Below are 20,130 nucleotides of genomic sequence, written 5' to 3'. Positions count from 1 at the left end.
GGTCAGAGAAGAATCAGAATGAAAATGAGAAAACCTCCGATCCAACAGTGGCAGACATGAGGAGAGGAAAGTTGTGTGCTGGCCCTGGTACTCCTCGGAGGTTGTGGGAGGGTCAGGCACTCGTCTGGAGGAAGGTTGTGAGTCGAGCACCCATGGAAAGAGGGGGGGAAAAGGGGAGAAGAGCATGCTGGAGACTGGAGCCGGGGCAGGTGCGAAGAGAGGGCTGCTGTGCCGTGGTCCACAGTGGAAAGTATTCAGTGGAGCCGCGATTCAGTGGAAAGTAAGGCTGCAGGTTGCCTGACTTGCTGGGAATGTCTGTAGCCTTCGGGGTAGCCATGTGGGACACAGTGGAGCCAGGACTGGAGTGTCTGGAGGGCCAGTGCTGAGGCCTGTGGGGCAGCCTGCTGTGTTGAGGGGACCATCTGGTGGGGTGCTTGTCCCCTGTGGGAACTCTCCTGAGGGTGGATGGCTGGTCCATGGCAGCGCCGACCCTGAGAGCTCCGGGTTCCTCGTGGTCTTACCGGTGTCCCAAGGCTTTGGGGCGACCCTGCCCTGTCCCTGCTCTGACTGTACCACCTGCCCCGGCCAGTGCTGCCCACGGTGCTGCTGGACGAGATCGAGGCGGCCGAGCTGGAAGGCAACGACGACAGGATCGAGGGCGTGCTGTGCGGGGCCGTGAAGCAGCTGAAGGTCACCCGCGCCAAGCCCGACAGCACCCTCTACCTGAGCCTCATGTACCTGGCCAAGATTAAGCCCAACATCTTCGCCACCGAGGGCGTCATCGAGGTGCGAGCCGGGCCCCTGGCGGGAGGCGAGTAGGGCTGGGGCCCTCGGCTTCCTTCCTCACCTCCCCCTTCAGTGTCCTGCCTGGCCCACCCCAGCTTTGCCTCTGGGGCCAGCGAGGCTCCCACGTGACATGCACCCTCCCTGGCAGGCTCTGTGCAGCCTCCTGCGGCGGGACGCCTCCATCAACTTCAAGGCCAAGGGAAACAGCCTGGTGTCCGTGCTGGCCTGTAACCTCCTCATGGCCGCCTACGAGGAGGACGAGAACTGGCCCGAGATCTTTGTCAAGGTGAGTGGCCTCTCCCCAGACGGTGAAGACAGCAGAGGGCCATGGGCGGGGCGGGGGCGGGAGAAAAGCAGGAGGGTGTTCTCTTCAGAGGACTGTGTCTGACAGCGCCGATGGTCATGGCACAGTCCCCTCTGCACCCAGAAGCTGCAGAGGGCCGCCTGGGCGCCCAGTCCCTGGGCCGCAGGCAGACATTCTCCAGCCTGGCTGCCCGGCTGGGCTCGGGGCTGAGGGTGTGGCTCCCACACAGGTGTACATCGAGGACTCCCTGGGGGAGCGGATCTGGGTGGACAGCCCTCACTGTAAGACTTTTGTGGACAACATCCAGACGGCCTTCAACACCAGAATGCCCCCCAGGAGTGTGCTGCTGCAGGGGGAGGCGGGCCGCGGCGCTGGCGACCTGGGCGCGGGTGAGAGACACTGCCGGCTGGGGAGGGCGGGTGTCCAGCCCCAGGGCAGGGGAGGGTTGGGAGTTCAGGCGGGTGGGAGGCGCTGCATGGAGCCCTCTCCTTGGTCTGCAGGGAGCAGCCCACACCCCTCCCTCACGGAGGAGGAGGACAGCCAGACGGAGCTGCTGATCGCAGAGGAGAAACTGAGCCCCGAGCAGGAGGGTCAGCTCATGCCCAGGTAGCTGCGTGCCCGCCTGGTCCCAGTGGGAGGTGGTTGGGACAGGTGCCTCGGGGCTGCCTTCCTCCTTCCCTGCTCCCTTCTCTGACCTAGGTACGAAGAGCTCGCGGAGAGTGTGGAGGAGTACGTCCTGGACATGCTGCGGGACCAGCTGAACCGGCGCCAGCCCATTGACAACGTCTCCAGGAACCTCCTGCGGCTCCTCACCTCCACCTGCGGCTACAAGGAGGTGCGGCTGCTGGCGGTGCAGAAGCTGGAGATGTGGCTGCAGAACCCCAAGGTGCGGGGGTGCCTGGGGCGGGGTCGCGGGGGTGGTGGGGCAGGAGTGCCCGGCAGGGGGTGGGGGCAGGCTCTGTGTGGTCCCACAACCGGGGTGGCCGTGAGCCCACAGCTCCCTCCGCGGCCCCGCAGCTGACCCGGCCGGCCCAGGACCTGCTGATGTCCGTCTGTATGAACTGCAACACGCATGGTTCTGAAGACATGGACGTCATCTCACATTTGATCAAGATCCGCCTCAAGCCCAAAGTCCTCCTCAACCACTTCATGCTGTGCATCAGGTGCGAGGCGGGCAGGGGTGGAGCGGCGGGCAGGGGCGGAACGGGGGTGCGGGGGGAGCAGGGTGAGGGGCGGAGCGGGGGTACGGGCGGAGCGGGGTGCCAGGCAGAGCAGGGGTGTGGGCGAAGTGGTGGGCAGGGGCAGAGCGGGGGTGCAGGCAGAGCGGGAACGGGGCCTGCACCCTCACCTGCCTGGCTCCCACACCCAGGGAGCTGCTGAGCGCGCACAAGGACAACCTGGGCAGCACCATCAAGCTGGTGATCTTCAATGAGCTCTCCAGCGCCCGGAACCCCAACAACATGCAGGTCCTCTACACCGCGCTGCAGCACAGCTCTGACCTGGCGCCCAAGGTGGGCCTAGGCCTTGCCCTCCACACCTGAATGGGGGGCTACGGGCTGGAGAGACACCTGGCGTCTGGGGAAGCCCACGGATTGGTGGGGCTTTGTGGGAGAATGCTCTTGGGGCTCGGGAAGGAGCTTTTGAAACTCACTTGGGCATGAGGTTGAGCCATTTCTAGAGTGGGTGCAGCCACAGCGCCCAGCATCTTTCTCAGAAACGGACACTCTGTCCATTTAGGAGGGAGCCACACTGAGCCTTAAAAGCCACCCAGGTTTCTGAGCTAAGACCCAGACCTGCCCGCTTGTATTTTTATTTCTCAAGCTCATTCTGGCCTTTGGATAATAAGGTGGTTTTTAAAATTTTTTGTAGAGACGGGGTCTTATTATGTGGCCCAGGCTGGCCTCTAACTCCTGGGCTCAAGTGGTCCTCCTGCGTCAGCCTCCCAAAGCGCTGGGATGACAGGCGTGAGCCCCTGTGCCTGGCCCAGAACTGCCTTCTGTGCAGTGGGTCCCTCAGTTAAGCAGGAGTCCCTGTAGCCCTGGCTGTAGGACCCTTGGATTCCCGTGTGTCCATTGAAGCGGACTGGGGAGATGCTCCCATTGCCACTAGCACGTCAGGCCTCCCGGTGGGCTCTGCGGCGTGTGAGACACGAGGGAGGCAGGCACGGCCGCTCTGGCTCGGCGCTGTCATCTTTGCAGCCCGGCATTTTGAGATGGGGGTGCATCCTTTCAGATCTCGGGTGGTGATCTTTGGTTTCCGTTCAGCCTGTGGCGCGTGGTTGGGCTGAGATGGCACACGCACTTCTATGACTCTGCCGCTTGGTGTCCCACACCCGCAGCGTCTGTTAATTAATCCTTCTCCTCATTTCACGAGGACCAACTCCCCCCGTGCCGGTTGCCGAGAGGGGAATCAGATGTGGCCCCCGCTCGCCAAGGGCTGGCAGCCAGTAGAGCAAGGAGCCCGCCACCCCATGCCCCGCACTGCCTGAGACCCGCTGCAGCATCCTTGGGCACCACCCCCACGGGTGCTGTGGGAAGGAGCCGGCGCGTGTGCTCCTGGAGGGGCCTGTGATGGGGTCGGCAGCGTTGGGCAGCCTCCCACACAGCCTCTCTCTGCCCCAGTTCCTGGCCATGGTGTTCCAGGACCTGCTGACCAACAAGGACGACTACTTGCGGGCCTCGCGGGCCCTGCTGCGGGAGATCATCAAGCAGACCAAGCACGAGATCAACTTCCAGGCCTTCTGCCTGGGGCTCATGCAGGAGCGCAAGGAGCCACAATACCTGGAGATGGAGTTCAAGGTGCCAGCCCCTGCCGCTGGGGCGCCTTTCCCTCACTGCAGGTCCCATGTGCCACCATCCCCCTCGCCCTGGGTCCCACGCACATTCTGCCCCTTCGGGTGCTCTGGCTGAGCGTGGGTATGGGGCTGAGTGAGGCTGTTTGCAGCCATGCATCCCAGAGGGTAGCATGGGCTCCGTCCTGTGTGAGGACCCAGGGGGCGCTGACCAGGTGCGGGGGAACCGGCAACCCCTGGGCTGGGTGGGACGGATTGCTGCCGGGAGGAAGGCGAGTGTGTGGGCAGGGAGGCAGGGCGGGGCCGCGGGCTGCCTGGCTGGGTTGGAGACTGTGCAAGGGGTGCAGAGGGAGCTGATGCTGGAAGGCACAGTGAGAGCGGATCACAGAGATGCCAGGTCCCTGCAGCCAACTGGCAGCCAGCCTGCTGGGGTGGCCTGTTTTGCGAACGGGGCTTTGTGGATCTCTGTTGACTGAACCTCCCTCCCGTGGCCAGACAGGACCTTTTGAGTCACCGGCCTGGTGCCCCTCCTGTCAGACCCCTCCCAACTGGTCCTCCTGGGCGCTCTCTGGATCCCTGCTTGTGTGTGTGCGTGTGCAAGTGTGCAAGTGTGTGCGTGTGCGCCATGTGTATGTGGAGTTGGGCTCCCGGGTGTCCATTCTGGATACAGACCCCGTGCTGTGCCCATGTGGGTGTGGAGTGGGGCTCCCGGGTGTCCATTCTGGATGCAGACCGCGTGCTGCGCCCGCGTGCGTGTGGAGTGGGGCTCCGGGTGTCCCTTCCTGCATCAGACCTCGTGCTGTGCCTGCAGGAACGCTTCGTGGTGCACATCACCGACGTGCTGGCCGTGTCCATGATGCTGGGCATCACGGCGCAGGTGAAGGAGGCTGGCATCGCCTGGGACAAAGGAGAAAAGAGGAGTAAGGACTCGGGGGTGGCCCGGCCTTGCTCGGTGGGGGGTCTCAGGTCCAGGCTGGTGGCTGGTGGTTCTCTGTGGCTGCACTGTCCTCTGACCGCCCAGGAGGAGCGGTCCCACAGCACAGCCACTCAGGGACACAGAGCCTGGAAGCTGCCTTCCCGGTTCCTGTCCATCCAGACCTCACCCCAGCTGCAGGATCAGGCCCTGTTCTCCCTGAGTGTCCTTTGTGTGCTCCAGCTCTGGCCCAGCGTGGGGACACTGCAGGCATGGTGGCCCCAGCCGTGGGTGGGAGGGGAGGGGAGGTGGTGTTTGGGGCAGTCTGGGTGTTTGATTGTGGGTTTGCAGGAAGACTGGGCTGCAGAAGCCCTCTCAGCCATTGACTGGAGCGAGTCACTCGAGACACGAGGATTCCGGTCACCCACGTGTGTGTCAGGGTTACTCCATGCTCCCTGGGGTGTTATTCCAGCCAGGAATGGTCCAGAAGCTGGGGGTGCCCTGAGTTACCCCCTCCCAAGTGCCAGCCTTGAGCTGGAACCCTAGGGGTGCCTGTAGCCCCTCAGCCCATGGCTTGGATCCTGTGGCCCCTCAGCCCATGGCTTGGATCCTGTGGCCCCTCAGCCCATGGCTTGGATCCTGTGGCCCCTCAGCCCTGGCTTGGATCCTGTGGCCCCCTCAGCCCGCGGCTTGGATCCTGTGGCCCCCTCAGCCCGTGGCTTGGATCCTGTGGCCCCCTCAGCCCGTGGCTTGGATCCTGTGGCCCCCTCAGCCCGTGGCTTGGATCCTGTGGCCCCCTCAGCCCGTGGCTTGGATCCTGTGGCCCCCTCAGCCCGTGGCTTGCATCCTGTGGCCCCTCAGCCTGTGGCTTGGATGGGCCACTAAGCTGTGTGTCTGTTGCAGATCTGGAAGTACTCCGCTCGTTCCAGAACCAGATCGCCGCCATCCAGCGGGATGCTGTCTGGTGGCTTCACACTGTGGTCCCCTCCATCAGCAAGCTCGCCCCCAAGGACTACGTGCACTGGTGCGGCCTGGGCCCCGCGCAACCCTGCCCCACACCCCCCTGAGCTGGGACAAGCCAGGGCCCCACACAGCCCCTGCCCCACACCCCCCTGAGCCAGGACAAGCCAGGGCCCCGCACAGCCCCTGCCCCACACCCCCCTGAGCCGGGACAAGCCAGGGCCCCTCACAGCCCCTGCCCCACACCCCACTGAGCTGGGACAAGCCAGGGCCCCACACGGGAGCCTGTCCCCTCTCTGTGGACAGCAGCAGCCGTCACGCTGCAGGCATGTCACCCTGTGTACATTGGAGCCTCCCGTGGGGCCTCTGCCTTGATTGGGGTGGGGCTGTCAGGCTCGGGCCTGCATTTCTCTGCAGCGATTTTAGAAAGGACGGTCGGGTGCTGTCCAGCCCGGCAGCCCCGTGAGTGGTCCCTGGGCTCTCTGGTGGTGCTGTGAGGAGGTGCTGAACTTGGCATCAGGCAGCCCCGCCTCTGAGCGCTTGGGCCTGTGGGAGCGGGGTCCCTTCCCTGGAACTAACAGGCTACTCCCTGAGCACCCACGTCGTGACTGAGGGCCCTTCTCTGCCTGCCCAGCCTGCACAAGGTGCTGTTCACAGAGCAGCCGGAGACCTACTACAAGTGGGACAACTGGCCACCAGAGAGTGACCGCAAGTGAGTGTACTGCCTCCTGGGCTCCTGTGGGCTGGGCTGGGCAGGGCTGGGGGGTGCCTGACTGGCTGCAGCAGGAGGGGTCAGTGGGAGTTGGACCGCTGTTTTCAAGGTCACGTCACCATCCTGTCCCTCCTCCACAACCCTGGGTGCCTTCTCTCACTGCCATGCTGGCGTTCCTGCGCCACTGCAAGGATTCAGCCGCTGCCTGTGTCCATGTGACTCTAAGCCCCAGCCACAGCCTCCCCCAAACTCCCACCTTCCAGATGCTTCCCAGGGCGTCCACAGGCACTCCACCCTCTACGTGGTCCCAAATGCAGTCTGCCCCTGCTTTTGTCCAGACAGCTGCACACTGTCCTTCCCCAGCCAGCTGGCCTCACAACTCTGTCCCCCTTCAAGTCCCGTGGGTGACCCTGTGGGTTCTTGGCCTACGCTCCCTTCCATCCCCGCCTGGGGCTGCTGCTGGTTCACCCTGCGCCCATCTCGTGCCTTGGGCACTCTCCTCACCTTCACTGCGGCTTTCCCCGTCAGGCTTTAGAGGTGGAGGGGTCATCTCTGCCACCTGGCTCCCGGCTCCTTGACAGCAGGAAACATCTTGGCCTCTGTGGGGTGGCAGAGCCTCCCATGTGGTGGCCATAGGAACCAGTGACTGTGTGTGTAGCCCCAAAGGCCTCGGGGTGGGGGTAACCTCCCCTTCTCCCCCTGCCCAGGCGAGACTTAGAGCCGGGGCTCCTGTCCTGCAAAGGGAGGCTCAGGTTGGAGGGGCAGCAGCAGCCCTCTGCCGCCAGCCCGTGGGCTCTGAGGGAAAGGCTGGCCTGACCTCGGCCCCTCAGGTCCGGCAGGTGTGGGTAGCCCGCAGGGAGTCACGCCTCCCCCCACCCCGCAGCTTCTTCCTGCGCCTGTGCTCCGAGGTGCCCATCCTGGAGGACACGCTGATGCGCATCCTGGTCATCGGGCTGTCCCGGGAGCTCCCGCTCGGGCCGGCAGACGCCATGGAGCTCGCCGACCACCTGGTGAAGCGGGCGGCGGCCGTGCAGGCGGATGGTATGGCTTCTCCAGGGGATGGCCCCTGTGCTGGGCTCTGCTCCCCTTGTCCCTGCAGAAACCCCGGCACTGGCACGCATCTCTGGGGCACTCCACAAAGCTGCGCTTCAGCTGGGCCCTGGGTCCCCGGGAGGCTTGGGGACCCGCCTTCTCCGCATCTGTCCCTTAGGAATTTAGAAGCGCGTGTCTTTGGCAGTGATGCAGTCACTGCCCCGTGTTTTGGAATTTGTCCTGGAACTGGCACATCACCTCCTTTAGGAGGCTGTTAGAGTGATTTTAAATCCAGCTCGCACCTCGCCTGGCTCTTCCCCGGGGGCTTGCGGGTCCCCACCCTGCCGGCCACACCCCCGTCCTCACCTCCCTACCCTCCCTTGGCAACCCTGCCAGCTCTCTAGACCCAGCCCGGGTGTGGCCCAGAGCCCCAGAGCAAAGTGTGCTTCGTGTCCCAGTGAGAAGCCCTGTTTCCCCCAGCTCCCCTGCTCAGGCCTGCGCCCCATCCCGCGGCATCCCCCACCCCACCCCGATGCCACGCGAGCAGGGCCTGTCCCCTCGCTGCCTGTGCCTGATGGTCTGTGAGCAGCTCCAGAACCTGTGCGTGGTTCTTGGTCTTAGATGTGGAGGTGCTGAAGGTGGGGAGGACCCAGCTGATCGACGCCGTTCTGAACCTGTGCACCTACCATCACCCCGAAAACATACAGCTCCCACCCGGGTAAGCCCGCGCCCCGCTCCCCACTCCCTCCCTGGTAAGCCTGCGCCCCGCTCCCCACTCCCCACTCCCTCCCGGGTAAGCCCGCGCCCCGCTCCCCACTCCCTCCCGGGTAAGCCTGTGCCCCGCTCCCCACTCCCCACTCCCCACTGCCTCCCGGGTAAGCCCGCACCGCTCTCCCCACTCCCTCCCGGGTAAGCCCGCGCCCCGCTCCCCACTCCCTCCCGGGTAAGCCTGCGCCCCGCTCCCCACTCCCTCCCGGGTAAGCCCGCGCCCTGCTCCCCACTCCCTCCCGGGTAAGCCCGCGCCGCTCTCTCCGCTCCCCGCTCCCTCCTGGGTAAGCCCGTGCCGCTCTCTCCGCTCCCTCCCGGGTAAGCCCGCGCCCCGCTCCCCTCTCCCTCCTGGACAAGCCCGCACCCTGCTGACCTCACAGGTCTGCTGGTGACCTGTTTCCAGAGACCAGTGAGGCCACTGCAGGCCTTGACTGGCTGGGCCCGAGTCCCACCCTTACCTGGGTTCCAGTGGGCCGTTTCCCCGTTGTCTTCCCCCGTGTCTCCAGCTCAGTCATACTTTTTTCTCCTGTGTTTAACATATGTGTATTATTTTTCACGCAACGAGTTTATGCTCTGTGTTTCACGGCTTTATGGAGAGAGAATTCACACACGTGTCATCTAAAGTGTGCAGTTCCGTGTTTTCAGGATGTTCACAGGTTGTACAATCTTCATTGTAATTTAATTGTAGAACCTTCTTTGGTCCCCCCAAAAGAACCCCATTCCCACCAGCCGTCACTCTTCATTCCTCCCACTGCAGCCGCTCACCTGCTGTCATCTCTGTAGAGTGGCCTTTTGGGCGTTTTCTGTAAACGGTATCCTACCGTGCGTGGTCTCATGTGACCAGCTTTCTTTCCCGGGTGTGCTGTTTCCGGGGTCGCCTGTGCTGTAGCGTGAGGCAGTATCAAAGTCCTCCTTGTGGCTGACGGTGCCCCACTGTGTGGACAGACCATGCCTGCTGCTTCCACTCCTCTGCTGACAAACGGTGCTGCCATGAGCGTGTGTGGACAAGTCTGTGTGGACGTGTCTTCAGTTCTCTTGAGCAGGTGGCTGGGAGTGGGGTTGCTGGGCCAGGTGTTTAACTGAGGCTCTGTCAGACCCTCCCCAGCGGCTGCCCCCACCTTGAGTTCCCACTTGGATCACCGCCAGCGCTGCATGATCATTCCCGGTCTCCATCCCATCCTCGCTCGCACTCATGGCTGTTTCTCAGCAGAGCCGTCCTGCCGGGGTGAGACGGTATCTCACAGTGGTTTCGGTTTGCATTTTCCATTTTTTGTGGGGAACGGAGTCTTGCTCTGTTACCCAGGCTGGAGTGCAGTGGTGCAGTCACAGTTCACTGCAGCTTCAACCTCCCTGGCTCAAGTGATCCTCCTGCCTTGGCCTCCTATGTAGCTGGGACTATAGGCATGTGCTACCATGTCCAGCTAATTTTAGTGTCTGCAGAGATGGAGCCTCACTTTGTTGCCCAGGCTGTTTTCAAACCCCTGGGCTCAAGCAGTCCTCCTGCCTTGACCTCTTAAAGTATTGGGGTTACAGGTATGATGAACCACTGCGCCTAGCCAGAAGTTTTCAATTTTGAGCAAATCCAGTTTTACCTATTTATCTTTGGTTTCTGTGCTTTTGTGTCATATCTAAGAAACCATTGCCTAGTTCAGGATAATGGAGATTTAATTCTGTGTTTTCTGTCAAGGGTTTTATCATCCCAGCTCTTACATTCAGGTCTTTGAGCCATTGTGATTTAGTTTTTATGGTGTGAGGCTGGGGTCCGGCTTCATTCCTCTGTGTGCGGACATCCAGCTGTCCTGGCACCGTTGTTGAAAGCCTGTCTTTCCCTGATGACGGTCTTTTGGCTCCGTGTCGTAGTCACCCATGTGGGTTGTTCCTGGACCCTCACTTCGTTCTGTGGACCCACGCGGCACAGAGCTCACCTTTGGGGAGGCCCAATCATCTTCGTGCTGCTGCCACTGTGTGTGCTTTGACGTTGTACCTAGGATGCTGGGGCTGCCCCACGCTCCCGAAGCCTTCCTCCCGTTTTCTCCTGGGAACCTTATAGTTTGGCGCTCCCTGTCTCTGGATCCTGTCATCCGCTTGATGTGTGATGTTTGGTGCAGCCCTGCTTCATTCTGTTGGTGTTGATTCTGGTTGTCGCAGCACTGTTGTTGAGAGGGCTGTTCCTGTGCCTTGGGCTGTCTTGGCGCGCTCTCGGCAGTCTGCACCTGAGTATGAGGGTTGACCTCTGGACTCTTGTAGCGTGTAGGCGAGAGGGTTGATCTCTCGACTCAGCTCTGCTCTGTCCGTCTGCGCGTCCGTTCTGTCGGTGTATGTGTCCATCCTCTATGAGGGCTGAGTTTTAAAATTGGGAAGTGCGTTTTCCAACTTTGTTCTTTCCCAGGATTGTTTTGGCTGTTCTGGGTCCTTGCATTTCCATGTGAATTTCAGCGTGAGCTTGTCAATTTCTGCAAAACAGCTGACTGGGATTTTGAGACAGTGTAGAATCATGGGTCAGTCTGGGGAGCCCCTCCGTGTCAGTGAGGCCACACCCTGCGATCTGTGCCCGTGGGCAGGTTTCCCCTTATCCGGAGCCGACACCCTTTCAGAGGTGTCCCTTTATCCAGAGCCCACACCTTTTCAGGGGTTTCCGTTTATCCAGAGCTGACACCGTTTCAGCAGCGCTGTGGAGTTTTGGTCGGATGCACCTCGGAATCCCATGCTGCACCCGAGCCTCGCGTGCTCTCTGATGCCACGGTCGAGGTCCTCCTGCCGCGGTTGAGGTGCTCCTGCCGCGGTCGAGGTGCTCCTGCCGCGGTCGAGGTCCTCCTGCCTCTCTCTCCTTCGGCAGCTGCTGCCCACTCTGCTTTCTGGTGTGGTCTTTCCCTCTGGGCAGCCTCCGCATGTGGCTCGTGTCTCAATTCACATCTGTCTCATAGTTAGGATTGTTTCCTCACCTGAGGGGCCCATACTTTAATGTAATTGTATCGTTACAATTCTATCTCGATGGTTCCCGGGGTGGTGTCTGTCATCTCACGTAGAAGATGAGAATCACTGACACTTAATGAGCATGTATTATGTATCCACCACTGCTCCCGTTTTATAGATGAGAAACAGAGACTTAGAAAGGTAAGGACGGAACTGGAGTCGGGCCTGGACAGGGAGCCCAGAGCCAGGCTCACACAGGTGCTTGGACAGGTGTCACTGGAGGGCAGTCCTGAGAGGAGCTGGGAGCCAGCACCGTCCCTGCCCCAGCTTTGCCACCTGGCCCGGCCAATCCTTGGCGCTGAGCTTGGTGTGCCGGACCCGACCGGGGCGCCCCTGCCTTCCAGGTACCAGCCTCCAAACCTCGCTATCTCCACCCTCTACTGGAAGGCCTGGCCCCTCCTGCTGGTCGTCGCGGCATTCAACCCAGAGAACATCGGTGAGCCCCTGCTGGCCGCCGCGGGCACACGCATGGCCCTGCTGGTCCTTCTTTTGGGGCAGTTTGTCTGTTGGGACTTGGGATGAACCCAGCTGGGGACGAGAGGAGGAGCTGGGAGAGGGCGGGGTCACATGCCTGGTGCCCGGGGAGCCTGGCCAGCCCCACACCCTCCGGTTCCCTAGGCCTGGCTGCGTGGGAGGAGTACCCGACCCTGAAGATGCTCATGGAGATGGTGATGACCAAGTGAGTCCGCACGTCCCCTCGGTGGGCCCAGGGCGGGGAGCAGGGCCTGAAGTGAGTCCTCTCGTCCCCTCGGGGAGCCTGGGGCGGGGAGCAGGTATTGTGGGGACCAGGTGTGTGTCATTGGGATCAGGTGTGTGTGTGGCTGTTGTGCTGTGGGGAGTGGGCGTGTGTCTGCCTGTGGTTTTGTGGGGACTGGGCGTGTGTCTGCCTGTGGTTTTGGGGAGACCGGGCGTGTGTGTGCCCGTGGTTTTGGGGTGACCGGGCGTGCATCTGCCTGTGGTTTTGTGGGGACCGGGTATGTGTGTGCCCATGGTTTTGGGGTGACCGGGCGTGTGTCTGCCCGTGGCTTGGGGGGGGACCAGGCGTGTGTCTGCCCGTGGCTTTGGGGGGACCAGGCATGTGTCTGCCCGTGGCTTTGGGGTGACCGGGCATGTGTCTGCCTGTGCGTTGTGGGGAGTGGGCGTGTGTGTGTCCTGAGGTGGGAGGCACAGCTGCTTCCCCCACCTCTGAAGGAGCAGATTGACTTTGGGGCCTTGGGGTCAGAGCTCAGATTAGAGCAGCCATGGGGAGTTGGGTATAGGAACACGCCAAAGCCATATGTGCCTCTGTAGGCAGAGAGTCCCTGCCCTGCAGGTCAGTCCCTGGATGGGTGGGCGGAGCCTGCGTGGCTGTCATACTGGGCTGTGCTCCCGGCGTGGGTGGCGTGGGCGGGAGGCGGCCCGGGAGGAGGCCGGGTTCTGATGCTGCGGCCTTGGCTCTGGTAAGGGCGACATGCTGCCTGTGGAGGACGAGGCCGTGGCTGGACCGCACCTCGGGGCAGCGCCATGGCTTCTCGCCGTGCTCTGACAGCTCTATGGATGCTCCCGGGCGCCCTGTGCTCCTGACTCCTGTGCAGCAGGCAGCAGCGGCCACAGGGGTTTTGACCCTTCTTAACCCTGAGCGTGGTCTGCTGGGAGTGAGCCCTTCGTGGGGGACAGGGTGACACACTCCTCTCTCTGGCCCTAGCAACTACTCCTACCCGCCGTGCACCCTGACGGATGAGGAGACCCGGACGGAGATGATGAACCGTGAGCTGCAGACTGCCCAGCGGGAGAAGCAGGAGATCCTGGCCTTCGAGGGGCACCTGGCAGCCGCGTCTACCAAGCAGACCATCACTGAGAGCAGCAGCCTCCTCCTGTCGCAGCTCACCAGCCTGGACCCCCAGTATGCAGCCCACACAGCCCTGCCCCACGCCTGCCATCAGGACCTATGGGTGGTTGGTGTGGGTGGGACAGAGGCTGAAGGAGCAGGCGGAACTGACTGCACTGCGGCAGACCCTAAATGGCCTGTGGAGCCCCATCTCCATGTCCCTGGCTTACTGCTGTGGGGCCAGGCCTTGGGGACATCCCAGGTCAGGACGGGTCGCCTATCTCGGGCTGTCGGCTGCCCCTCGAAGCAAGGATGGGAGGGGGGGGTGTTCTGGGGGTGATCCGCTCAGGGCGTGCTGACACATCATGTCCTCTGTGACTCTCAGAGGGCCCCCTCGGAGGCCTCCCCCTCACATCCTGGATCAAGTGAAAAGCCTCAACCAGTCCCTCCGCCTCGGGCACCTCCTGTGCCGCAGCCGAAACCCCGACTTCCTCCTCCACATCATCCAGCGGCAGGTGAGCTCAGAGGCTCCAGGAGGTAGAGATGGCAGTCTCGGGAGGCCCAGAGCCTTCCGGAGGCCTTGGTGGCCAGAAGTGGGCAGGACACACCTGGATGCCAGGCCCATGAGCTGGCTGCTGTGTGTTGCCCTTTCCGGCTCCAAGGTCGCCTAGGGGGCTGGCGGCAGGTGTTGGGCCCAGAAGGCGCTGAGCGGGGGCTGCTGTCACCTGCCCAGGCCTCCTCGCAGTCCATGCCCTGGCTGGCGGACCTGGTACAGTCCAGCGAGGGCTCCCTGGATGTGCTGCCCGTGCAGTGTCTGTGTGAGTTCTTGCTGCACGATGCTGTAGACGATGCTGCCTCCGGAGAGGAGGACGATGAGGGCGAGAGCAAGGAGCAGAAGGCCAAGAAGCGGCAGGTCAGGGCTGCCCACCCGCCTCTCACCCCGCACCCCTGTCAGGGCTGCCCACCCCTCAGCCCACCCGCCTCTCACCGCACACCCCTGTCAGGGCCGCCCACCCAAGGGCGCCCTTGGCCCACCCGCCCCACACCCCACATCCCATCTGCCTGTTCTGTCACTTGCACCCCTGAGAGCACCCTCCTCCCCACAGAGGCAGCAGAAGCAGCGGCAGCTGCTGGGCCGCCTGCAGGACCTGCTGTTGGGCCCGAAGGCTGATGAGCAGACAACTTGTGAGGTGCTGGACTACTTCCTGCGGCGCCTCGGCTCCTCCCAGGTGGCCTCCCGTGTGCTGGCCATGAAGGTGAGGTGGTGGGCGGGTCTTCCTGCACACGTTCTTCATGTTTAAAATGAGTAGGCTGGGGACCAGGCACGGTGGCTCAGGCCTGTAATCCCAGCACTTTGGGAGGCCAAGGTGGGAGCATCCTTGAGTCCAGGAGTTTGAGACCAGCCTGGGCAACACAGGGAGACCCCATCTCTACAAAAAATGAAAAAATTAGCTGGGTGTGGTAGTGTGTGCCTGTGTTCCCAGCTACCCTGGAAGCCGAGGCAGTAGTATCACTTGAGCCTAGGAGTGTGAGACCAGGCTGGGCAACACAGTGAGACCCATCTCTACAAAAAATAAAAGATGAAAAAAATTATCTGGATGTGGCGGCATGCACCCGTGGTCCCAGCCACTGGGAGGCTAAGATGGGAGAATCACTTGAGCCCAGGAGGTTGAGGCTGCAATGAGCTGTGATCACACCACTGCACTCCAGCCTGGGCAACAGAATGAGACCCTGTCTTAAAAAGTGAAAGTAAAAATAAAATGAGTGTTCAGTTCACCCCGACTGTATTTTTAAGTTCCTTGCCCGCGTAGGAGGGATGCGCTGGTGAAACGTGAAGGCGGACCCCGCCACCTGCCTGTTGTTCCTTTCCTGCTGGGGACGGGAGGGTCCAGAGTGGCTTCACGAACGTGAACAGAAGCGTTTAACAGAAAGAGCTCAGTCTCATTTTTCCCTTTTCCCTGTGGCCTCCCCTGGGAAGCAAGCGCCACATTCTCCTCGGGGCTCTGAGGGCACCGCCGTGTGCTCCCAGGGCTGGGCTGAGACCCTGCCCACACTGCTGAAGCCGGCCCAGCTCACGCGTGTCTGCCACAGGGTTTGTCGCTCGTGCTTTCGGAGGGCAGCCTGCGGGACGGGGAGGAGAAGGAGCCCCCCATGGAGGAGGATGTGGGGGACACAGATGTGCTGCAGGGCTACCAGTGGCTGCTGCGGGACCTGCCCCGCCTGCCTCTCTTCGACAGCGTCAGGAGCACCACAGCCCTGGCCCTGCAGCAGGTGAGGGCGCTGACCAGGGCCGCGGTGGGCGGGGATGAGAGGGCCACAGCCCTGCCCCGGGTAGCTGCTCAGACCACCCTCCCCTCCAGGCAATCCATATGGAGACCGACCCCCAGACCATCAGCGCCTACCTGATCTACCTGTCCCAGCACACGCCTGTGGAGGAGCAGGCCCAGCACAGCGACCTGGCCCTGGTGAGGCAGCAGAGCCAGCCAGCAGAGTGGCCCTGGGGAGGGGACGGGGGCAGCACAGAGACCCCGCCCTGGGGAGGGTATGGGGCCAGTGGTGCAGTGCCCTGGGCTGGCGGCTTCTTGGGCCTCAGGGAAGCATTGAGGGTGGGAGGGCTGTCACGGCTGCTGTGCTGGGGCCTCTGTGACCCTGTGGCCACCTGTGTCTCTTCCTTAGTCACCACTCACTCCCTGGAGCCTTTCTCCCTAGTCCCTGAGGGTGCGAAGTCACAGGGATGAGGGTGCCTTGTTCACAGCAGGGTGGAATCTGAGCCATCAGCCCTCTTGCTCACACCAGGAGGGTTTGGGCTGTGGGCCCAGGTCGCTGGGCACCTGCCCGCTGTCCTCAGCATCTCTGGCTTACATGTGTGGCGCTGACTCCTGTCTTCTCTCCTGGGTGCTGTCCTTCTCCGCTGGGCGTCTTCCAACTTTGCACTGCTGTCCTCTGTCCCCAACCTGCGCTGTGACCTAGTGAAAGTTCGTGGCCCGAGTCCTTGGGGAATGAGCGATGGGTGAACAGATGGTGGCTGCCGGGCAGAGGGCAGCAGTGTCTGCCTTCAGGGCCTGGTCATTCATTGTCCTTGGCCGTGAGAGTCGTGTCCTCCCTCCCGCCTGGAGAGTCCGACCCAGCTCTGGTCGTCTCCCCTGGAGGCCTGTGGCAGAGTGAGGGTCTGCGGTGCTGGTGCTGGTGCCGTGGGCCCTGCCTAAGATCCCAGTGAGGACGTGCCTGCGATAAGGCCGCCCCAGCTGGCCGGAGAGCCGAGCTGTCTTGGAGCCTCTGACGCCCCCCTGTCCACACACCAGGACGTGGCCCGGCTGGTCGTGGAGCGCTCCACCATCATGTCCCACCTCTTCTCCAAGCTCTCCCCGAGTGCTGCGTCGGACGCCGTGCTGAGCGCTCTGCTGTCCATCTTCTCACGCTACGTGAGGCGCATGCGGCAGAGCAAGGAGGGCGAGGAGGTCTACAGCTGGGTGAGGCCGCGCAGCGCATTCGGTGCCGACTTGGTGCCCTTGGCGCTGGCCCAGGGTCCCCGAACCTCACGGCCCTGACTCCGCCTCCTTTCCCGCAGTCGGAGTCTCAGGACCAGGTCTTCCTGCGCTGGAGCAGCGGGGAGACGGCCACCATGCACATCCTCGTGGTCCACGCCATGGTCATCCTGCTGACGCTGGGCCCGCCTCGAGGTGAGCCGCCACGGGCACTGAGAGGGCAGCTTCGTGCCAGGCGGGCCATGGCCCTGACCACACCCAGCGGCTTCCACATCCTTGCCTTGCTTCTGGGCGGGAAGCCCTCCGGCCCTTTCACCCTGTGTCCTAGCTTCTCTCCTAAAGAGGAGGCTGCAGCCCGTCCCGCGTGTCTCTGAGCACTTGGTGGACACGTGGGAGATCCCCGCGTGGTGTGACCTCCCAGCCTGGAGAGCCCTGAGCTGAAGGGCCTGGTGTAGCCTGCAGTCAGAGTCCTCACTGCCCCAGCCTATCTGTGTAGGCCTGCGGTGCCTGGGAGGCGGCAAACTCAGGGTTTCACTGTGTGGAGGTGCGACATGAGGCTGCCAGGCAAGCGGGTCCTCTCCCCAGGGCCCGGGCATGTGACCCTGAGGACGCTCCGGCCAGCGCAGTGTTGGGAATCCGGCGCCCACCCAGCCATGCCCTCTGTGGCCGCAGCCTTCCGCTTTGTTCTTGGTTGACACCAGGAACTGCTCCCACGTTCACCCCATTGTGTCTGCCAGTGGGGGAAGGGGGCAGAACCCCCTTGCTGGGGTTTGGATGGACGTGAGCGGGCTGTGCCAGGGTGGTGAACCCGCTTGTAGAGGTCGGGTGGATGTGGGCAGGCTGTGCCAGGGTGGTGAACCCCCTTGCAGAGGTCAGGTGGATGTGGGCGAGCTGTGCCAGGGAGGTGAGCACTATTGGGAGGCAGATGCAGTCATAGGTGTCACCCTTGGGAAGGGCAGCAGGGGAAGCTGGCCCTGTGTGGCCCTGGGTCTGTGGGGTTTCCCATTGGCTTTGTGGAGCCAGAGAGCTGGATGGGACCTGGTTCAGCCAAGCAAAGCCTCGAGGGCAGAGGCTGGACAGAGACATGCACATGTCCGCTTGGCCAAGACAAAATGGCGGTGATACTGGTTGCCGTCCTGCAGTGTCTGTGAGGATCAAATGCGTGCACCTATGCAGAGCATCCGTGAATAGCAAGTACTCTAGCACGGGAGCCCCGTGCCCCTCCCAAGCCTCAGTTTCCCCCTTGGGAGAGGAGGTGCCTCTAGCCTTGGCACCAGCTGTGCTTGGGGCTGGGCTCCCGGCGGGTCTGAAGGCTGCTCACCCATTGTCCTTCCTGAAGCCGACGACAGCGAGTTCCAGGCACTGCTGGACATCTGGTTTCCAGAGGAGAAGCCGCTGCCCACCGCCTTCCTGGTGGACACGTCGGAGGAGGCGCTGCTGCTTCCGGACTGGCTGAAGCTGCGCATGATCCGTTCTGAGGTGCTCCGTCTGGTGGATGCCGGTACGGCCCAGGCTGGGCTTGAGTGGTGGGGGCTGCTGACTTGGGGGTCCCGGACCTCTCACCTGCTCCTCGGCTCTGAGGTGCTCCGCCTCATGGACGCCGGTACGGCCCAGGCTGGGCTGGGGGGCAGACCGCTGACTCGGGGGTCCCGGGCCTCTCACCTGCTCCTCCGCTCTGAGGTGCTCTGCCTGGTGGACGCCGGTACGGCCCAGGCTGGGCTCGGGGCGGGCTGCTGACTCGGGTCCCGGGCCCCTCGCCTGCTCCTCCGCTCTGAGGTGTTTGGCCTGGTGGATGCTGGTACGACGCAGGCTGGGCTTGGGCGGGGGCTGCTGACTCAGGAGGGTCCCAGGCCCCTCACCTGCTCCTCGTGGGCCTGGACGGTCTCCGGCCGTGGCAGAGGAGAAGACTGGCCAGGTGGCCTCGGGATCCTGCAGATCATATGTCCTGGCCACAGCAAGCTGTGCTGGACCCTGGGAGGAGACCTAGAGCAGCCTGTGCTGGCCCCGTCTGGGAGGGTCTTACTGTCAGGCTCAGGGGCCTAGAGTGAGAAACGGGGCTTGCGGAAAGATGAGAAAGTGGTCTGGGGTTGGAGGGGAGGAGGGGAAGTGGTGGGGCCTCTGGGTTGGTCCCTGAAGGATTTGGGGGTTGAAGCTGCAGCCGGGGACCCCAGCAGGGGATGAGCGTGGGGCCTGGGCCCACGTAGGTCAGTAGGGCTGGTTCCTGGTCAGTGAGGAGCCATGGGAGGCAGCTTGGTGAGTAAGTGGGGCTGGCTCAGGAAGCCCCTGACTGCCAAGGGGTCTAGGCTATTGTGTGCCCGCGGGAGCCGTCGATGGCTTCAGGGTAAGAGCGCCATCCTGAGCATTGAGAGGAGATAGTCACGGCGCCCTGTGTGCAGTTCGGGAGGTGTACTGTGCCGTGCCACCATAGGCCCTCTGGTGCGTCCACCCACCCCCGGGGATGGGGCCCACACAGCTGCCATCCAGGGCGCAAGGCGGTCCTGAACTGCTGTCCCCTTGTTCGGCCCCAGGTCTCGGGTGGGGCTGCAGAGTGTGCACCGCTGTGGGTCTTGGGTGGGGTCACTGAGCACGTGTGGCCCAGGGTCTCGGGTGGGTGGGGTCACTGCACACAGGCAGCCCCAGGTCTCGGGTGGGGTCCCAAGTGCCTGTTGCCCAGGTCTGAGGTGGCGTTACAGAGCACGTGCACTCTCAGCCCTGCAGGACCTGGAGCCGCAGCAGCTGCTGCTGTTCGTGCAGTCCTTTGGCATCCCTGTGTCCAGCATGAGCAAACTCCTCCAGTTCCTGGACCAGGCGGTGGCCCACGACCCCCAGACACTGGAGCAGAACATCATGGACAAAAGTAAGACGTCAGGGACCTGTGGAGTGGGCCGCACACGCTGACCGAGCCCCAGCCCGGCCAGGCTTTTGGGGCCTGGGTGCGAGCGGGTGGGTGATCCGAGGTCAGCTGGGTGTGGGTGGCACTCGAAGCCAGGCTTAGAGCTGTGGGCCAGCAAGGCTGGCACAGGCAGAAGGGAGCCGAGGCCTGGGCCTGCCCCAACCCTGGGGCCAGACACCCTGCCGGGCCTGTTCTGAGGTTGGAGGGACTGTTGGGGCCTCGATGCTCACTGAGCCTGCCCAGCTTCTGAAGTCCTTGGGAAGTGTTGGAGACCGTGGGGGTGTCCCCAACTCTGGTGTCTGTAGAGAGGGGAGGACCTGCCCCTGACCCCTGGCCGCGCCCAGGCGTGACCCTGCTGCTGTTTGCAGATTACATGGCCCACCTGGTGGAGGTCCAGCATGAGCGAGGCGCCTCCGGAGGCCAGACTTTCCACTCCCTGCTCACGGCCTCCCTGCCGCCCCGCCGAGGTACTGGGGAGGGACGGGGCCCACACAGAGACCCAGCCTGGGGAGGGAGACGGGACCTGCGTAACCATACAGTGCAGTGCACACTTGCTCATGTCACCTGAGAGGGGCCCCCACAGAGGCTCTCGGCCGGTCTTTGGTCAGCGTTTGCCTCTGGCCAGCATGTGGGTTCTCGTTGAGTCTGAGATCCCTGTGGTCCTGAGCGAGGTCCCTGGGGTCCTTGGGGAGCATGGAGCCCAGGT

At 63.1% G+C, this 20,130-nt stretch overlaps 1 protein-coding gene across 1 annotated transcript in view; it reads left to right on the top strand.

Annotated features, from left to right (window-relative positions):
* INTS1 (integrator complex subunit 1) overlaps window positions 1-20,130 on the top strand; it is a 34,833-nt gene that overhangs the window by 3,703 nt on the left and 11,000 nt on the right. The window contains exons 4-29 of the mRNA XM_015133155.3: window positions 590-786; window positions 935-1,072; window positions 1,320-1,479; window positions 1,591-1,696; window positions 1,790-1,976; window positions 2,108-2,253; window positions 2,460-2,601; window positions 3,712-3,888; window positions 4,693-4,801; window positions 5,698-5,818; window positions 6,389-6,466; window positions 7,350-7,507; window positions 8,120-8,216; window positions 11,584-11,675; window positions 11,858-11,918; window positions 12,924-13,121; window positions 13,432-13,561; window positions 13,780-13,959; window positions 14,153-14,302; window positions 15,138-15,317; window positions 15,407-15,511; window positions 16,349-16,516; window positions 16,615-16,726; window positions 17,871-18,032; window positions 19,242-19,388; window positions 19,793-19,891. Of these exons, the coding sequence (XP_014988641.3) occupies window positions 590-786; window positions 935-1,072; window positions 1,320-1,479; window positions 1,591-1,696; window positions 1,790-1,976; window positions 2,108-2,253; window positions 2,460-2,601; window positions 3,712-3,888; window positions 4,693-4,801; window positions 5,698-5,818; window positions 6,389-6,466; window positions 7,350-7,507; window positions 8,120-8,216; window positions 11,584-11,675; window positions 11,858-11,918; window positions 12,924-13,121; window positions 13,432-13,561; window positions 13,780-13,959; window positions 14,153-14,302; window positions 15,138-15,317; window positions 15,407-15,511; window positions 16,349-16,516; window positions 16,615-16,726; window positions 17,871-18,032; window positions 19,242-19,388; window positions 19,793-19,891 (3,600 nt within the window). The remainder of the gene's footprint in view (window positions 1-589; window positions 787-934; window positions 1,073-1,319; window positions 1,480-1,590; window positions 1,697-1,789; window positions 1,977-2,107; window positions 2,254-2,459; window positions 2,602-3,711; window positions 3,889-4,692; window positions 4,802-5,697; window positions 5,819-6,388; window positions 6,467-7,349; window positions 7,508-8,119; window positions 8,217-11,583; window positions 11,676-11,857; window positions 11,919-12,923; window positions 13,122-13,431; window positions 13,562-13,779; window positions 13,960-14,152; window positions 14,303-15,137; window positions 15,318-15,406; window positions 15,512-16,348; window positions 16,517-16,614; window positions 16,727-17,870; window positions 18,033-19,241; window positions 19,389-19,792; window positions 19,892-20,130) is intronic.

This window comes from Macaca mulatta, chromosome 3, assembly GCF_049350105.2.
Source record: "Macaca mulatta isolate MMU2019108-1 chromosome 3, T2T-MMU8v2.0, whole genome shotgun sequence".
NCBI classification, from domain to species: domain Eukaryota; kingdom Metazoa; phylum Chordata; class Mammalia; order Primates; family Cercopithecidae; genus Macaca; species Macaca mulatta.
The sequence above is the reverse complement of the archived record's forward strand: the minus strand, read 5'-3'. Positions and strand labels throughout refer to the sequence as shown.